The sequence below is a fragment of the Caenorhabditis briggsae genome (genome assembly GCF_000004555.2).
Source record: "Caenorhabditis briggsae complete genome, chrIV, whole genome shotgun sequence".
In the NCBI taxonomy this organism is placed as follows: domain Eukaryota; kingdom Metazoa; phylum Nematoda; class Chromadorea; order Rhabditida; family Rhabditidae; genus Caenorhabditis; species Caenorhabditis briggsae.
This window is the reverse complement of record NC_013487.2, coordinates 1,857,496-1,862,401: the sequence shown is the minus strand read 5'-3', so window position 1 is coordinate 1,862,401 and position 4,906 is coordinate 1,857,496. Positions and strand designations below refer to the sequence as shown.

The 4,906-nt window shown below is 38.4% G+C and overlaps 3 protein-coding genes across 3 annotated transcripts in view; 2 read left to right on the top strand and 1 right to left on the bottom strand.

The window, feature by feature from the left end:
• Positions 1–777, top strand: CBG21525 (the record flags this gene model as incomplete). Its single annotated transcript, XM_002632572.2, has 1 exon — positions 1–777. The coding sequence occupies one exon, from the start codon at positions 1–3 to the stop codon at positions 775–777; it is 777 nt and encodes a 258-aa protein (XP_002632618.2).
• Positions 778–1,842: 1,065 nt separating this feature from the next.
• Positions 1,843–3,412, top strand: CBG21524 (the record flags this gene model as incomplete). The annotated part of the gene is made up of 3 exons (XM_002632571.1): positions 1,843–2,324; positions 2,452–2,557; positions 3,092–3,412. 3 exons carry the CDS (start codon positions 1,843–1,845, stop codon positions 3,410–3,412), a joined length of 909 nt encoding a protein of 302 aa, XP_002632617.1.
• A 112-nt stretch (positions 3,413–3,524) lies between these two features.
• CBG21523 overlaps positions 3,525–4,906 on the bottom strand; it is a gene marked incomplete at both ends in the record, with an annotated part of 3,550 nt that continues 2,168 nt past the window's right edge. Inside the window, 2 exons of the mRNA XM_002632570.2 lie at positions 3,525–3,770; positions 3,820–3,898. Of these exons, the coding sequence (XP_002632616.2) occupies positions 3,525–3,770; positions 3,820–3,898 (325 nt within the window). The remainder of the gene's footprint in view (positions 3,771–3,819; positions 3,899–4,906) is intronic.

The following is a 4,906-nucleotide window of genomic DNA, read 5'->3' as shown; positions in this document are numbered from 1 at the left end:
ATGAGACCAGAAATCCACGTGTCCGGCGATGACGTCGAGATGGTCACCCAGCTCAAGAACTATCTCACAAAGCGTCTCAAGTACCTGCTCGATATGCCAGGAACCATTGGCATCGGTGTCAGCGGCGGATCGATGCCCCCGATCTTCACGAAAGCCTTGTTCGCATGTGACGCAGATCTCCTCAACTGGAAGCGAATTCGAATTTTTATGGTCGACGAGCGATACGTGGATAAGGACGACGAGCAGAGCAATCTGGGCACCTATTTGAAGCTCTTCCCACCAGAACTTGCCTATGTCTTCGTGCCAATCCCGATTTGCAATGATCTAAGTCTCACTGCTAGACTCTACGAGGACAACCTCCGCAGAATTCTCCTTCCCGAGCAAAGTGGCACCAGCCCTCGCTTCGATTTGCTGTTCCTTGGATGTGGACCCGATGGGCATACTGCCAGTCTCTTCCCAGGAGATCGTGCAGAACACGTCACTGAATACGGATGGGTTGGAGTCGTTCAGGATTCGCCGAAACCGCCCAAAACTCGAATCACGCTGTCTTTTGCGTCTTTGAAGTTCGCCAAACACTCTGCCTTCATCATTACCGGAGCACCGAAAGCCCATGTGGTCAGAGCGATTTGGGATCGCGACAACACTCTTCCGGCGTCGATGGCGCGCCCGTACAACGATCGATTGACGCTGTTTGTGGATGAGGCTGCGGCGAAGAGCTTGCCGTCACGTGATAGCTCAGAGGAATCGGATTCTAGAAGCCCACAGCCGTTTGATTGATCAATTATCGATTATTTATTCATTTTTCCTATCCATTTTTCTTCTCAAATAAAGTCTGTAAATTTTAGTCTTTTGTATGTACTAAAGGATGGTTGTTTTCCGGTGTTTTTTCTGCTAAAAATTGGCCTAAATAGGCCAAAAATAAGCCGAAAATGGAATTTTTGGTGAAAGGGAACGGTAGTTTTTAAAGGAACATGGTTTGAGGAGGTTGGGTCTCGACACGAATTCATAAAATATGATTATTTCTTGTGTTTTTTACGAATTTTTCCAGAGAAAATCATGGAAAAAAGTCGAAATTTGGTGAAAATTCTTTATATTTGTCTGTTAATTTTAGTTTTTCGACTGTTCTAAATGATAATTGTCTTTTTTGCTGCAAAAAAAAGCAAAAAATAGGCCAAAATCAAAAAAAATTCGAAAAGCATACGGTAGTTTTTAAAGGAACATGGTTTGAGGAGGTTGGGTCTCGACACGAATTCATAAAATATGATTATTTCTTGTGTTTTTTACGAATTTTTCCAGAGAAAATCATGGAAAAAAGTCGAAATTTGGTGAAAATTCTTTATATTTGTCTGTTAATTTTAGTTTTTCGACTGTTCTAAATGGTAATTGTCTTTTTTGCTGCAAAAAAAGCAAAAAATAGGCCAAAAATCAAAAAAAATTCGAAAAGCATACGGTAGTTTCTTTAAAGGGACAGGCTTTAGAACTTGATTGGGTCTCGACACGAATTTATAAAAATTGCTATTTTCATATTTTCAACCCTTTTTCGGCGAAAATCGTGTGAAAAGCCGAACTTTTGTGGAAATTTCTTGAAAATGTCTGTGAATCTTCGTTTTTTTTTTGCCTGTTTTGAAGGATAATTGTCTTTTTTCTGCGACGAAATTCAAAAAATAGGCCAAATTATGAAAACTTTTTGTTTGAAAGGATTACGGTAGCTTTTTTAAAGGTACATGCTTTAGAACTTGGTTGGGTATCGACACGAAGTATCAAAATTTGTTTTTTCATTTTTCCACTGAAAAAAAAATAATTTCCACGAAAAAAATTCGCTCTCATTTTCAGCTCTCCCATATGCCTCTTATCATAGTGACCGGTCATCCCGCATCTGGAAAATCTACAATCGTCGATCGTCTGGCCCAAAAATTCTCCGAATCCCAAAAAGAGTGTCAAATCATTCGCGACGACGCCTACGGCAGTTTCTCGCGCAAAAACTACGAGTTCGCGAACAAAGAGAAGGATCTGCGATCGTGGATTCGTTCAGAAGTTCAGCAGAATTTGACAAAGAATAAAGTTGTGATTTGTGACGGTCTGAACTATATCAAAGGCTATCGATATGAGCTGTTTTTGGCTGCCAAAATGAGCAAAACGACGTATTGTGTGATTCAAGTCACGCCTTCTTCTGACACGTGTCACTGGTTGAATGAGCAGAAGCCTGAAGGGGAGAGATATTCAAGGGAAATCATTGATCAGCTGTTGATGAGATACGAGAAGCCAGATACCAAATTTCGATGGGAGCAACCACTGTTTGAGGTCAAAATTGGCAAGGCTGAGAAGTGAGGAATTTTTGAGCATTCTCATTGATTTTTTGTTGTTTTTAACCCATAAAAGCGGTTTTTGTTTTCTGTATTTTCGCCCATAAGAGCGGTTTTTTCTCGATTTTTCAAGTAAAAATGTTTTCAGAGCCCTTCCCACTGAAATTGACGATGATATGAGTATCGATTTGGAATACCCCGCGCCGAGATTCGCCAACATTTTTGACGACGAAATTGTGGAATGGATTTGTAATGTACGCGATTTTAGTGAATTTTAGTGAATTTTAGGGGTTATTTTACTAAAAAATACGCCTAAAAATTACGATTTTTGCAGATGTTTTTAAGGCTTTTGCTATTTTTTTTTGGGTTGTTTGGCTTTAAAATAGGCTTAAAATCTCAAAAATCACCATTTTAGCAAAAATTTCAGGCCCCCCCCCCCCGATTTTCAAAGAGATTTTTGTCCGCAATTTGGTTTTAAGATTTATACGATTTTTGCGATTTTCTGTTTTTTTTTTGAGTTATTTGACCTGAAACTTGTTTTAAAAATCGAACCACCCGAGATTTTTGTCGGCAATTTGTCGTGTTGGTGTTCGCAGAAATTTGTTTTTTGGTACAGTAAGAATTTCTGCAATCACCACTACGACAAGTTGCGGCCAAAATTTTTTTTTGGATTTTTATGTATTTTTTTCAGGCATTCTTCATGTTCGGAAACTATTTTTTTTTCGATTTCTAAGCCAATTTTCTAGTTCCAAAATTGGAAAAAAAATCGCGAAATTGTTCATTTCCAGGGAACCCAGCTAACCGAAAATCAATCGACCCAAACTGTCCCGCTGGCTCCAACCAATTTCCTTCACGAACTCGATCGCTGCACACAGGACGTCGTCACCGTGCTTCTGAACGCTCAACGAACCGCCGTCCGCGGTCAGAATCTCACGATTCCCGGCGCTTCAGAAGGCTCGAATCAAGTGAAATTTTTGAAATTGCGAACGCTTCCGGAGTTGAATAGGCTACGTCATCAATTTGTGAATATGTCAAAGAAGGATCCAATGTCTGATAAGGAAAAGATAATTAATGGATTTGTAGACTTTTTAAATTGTAATTTGAGATGATTTTCGACTTTTTTTTGTTTTTTTGGTTGTTGACTCACTTTTTTGTTGTTTAATTTAATTGCAAATTCTTCATTTTTTCTTTAAAAATTTCAACAAAAAAAAGAAAAAAGTTCTACTGAAGGGACTGCTCATAGACAGTCAAAAGAGCTTCCAACTCAGGAATCGCCTGAACTGCGCTCAATTTATAGGGATTCGAATTGCAGAAGGTTATCGAGGGGAACGATGATTCGTCCATTCCAATATTCAAATCAATCAACACTTGAAATGAAAAATATTGGCGGACAGTGATGGTGATGAGATAGACGAATAGAACGGCACTGATGACGAGGATAACGGACCAGAGAAGGATTGTGGGCCACTGGAAAATTTGAATTTCGGCTCGAAATTGGAGAGGAGCGCGCACTTACTGAAAGAGATTGAGCCATGTGAGGGACTCCATGCCACGAACACGACAGGCCCCACTCGTGTACAGCGCTTTTGGTTTTCCTGGGAACTTTTTATAGATTTTGGGAGTAAAAATTCGGATTTTTTGAATTTTTTGGAGTAAAAATACACGCCGACCGGAATTTCACAAACGAAACTGCTCATTTCGGTGGAGCGCAATCCCGCCCACCTCTATTTTTTCACTTTTTTCCCTGAAAATGTTCAGAATGTTCCGTGTTTTTTGTTCATACAAAGGCTTAGAATGAAACTTCTTGTCGTAAAAAGGTGTTTTAGCCTAAGCCTAAAATATAGAACAAAAAACCGAATATTCTGAAAACTTTGCAGTGAAAAAAGTGTAAAATTTGCTAATATTTGGGAATTTAAAGACTTTTTGATTGGAGTTTTCAGATTATTTTGCTTTTTTGTTTGAAATTTGAGGCTTAGGTTTTAACACCCTGTTTTTTTTCTAATGAGAAATCTGTAAGGTTGTGCCGATGCGATGGTCGATTTTCCGAAACAAAGTATCGTTTGATCGAAAAAATGAAAAAAAGGCAATTACTCTTTGACTACACCACTCTTTGACTACACCTACTCTTTGACTACATTTATCTCTTTGACTACACTTGTCTCTTTGACTACACTTTTTTGTTTTATAGTACTTTTTGACTGAATTTATTGGAGCTTCCGTTTTTTGTCTCATATTATAGGCTTAGGCTAAAACACCAGTTTTCCGATAACCGTTTCAGCCAAAGCCTTTGATTTGTACAGAAAATAATAAAATTTTGGAAATCTCAGCGAAAAAAGTGAGAATTTTGCTGATTTTCGCGAATTTCAGTACTTTTTTCACTGTTATGTATTTTTAGAATTGTCAGTTTTTTGTTTAAAATTATAGGCTTAGGCTCAAATTCTTCTTATATTCTGTGAGAACGCCCACAAAAACTGCAGAAAATTAAAAAATTTTTTAAAGTGTAGTCAAAGAGACAAATGTAGTCAAAGAGATTTTGTAGTCAATGAGAATGTGGAGTCAAAGAGTGGTGTAGTCAAAGAGTAATTGCCAAAAAAAAACCGGGG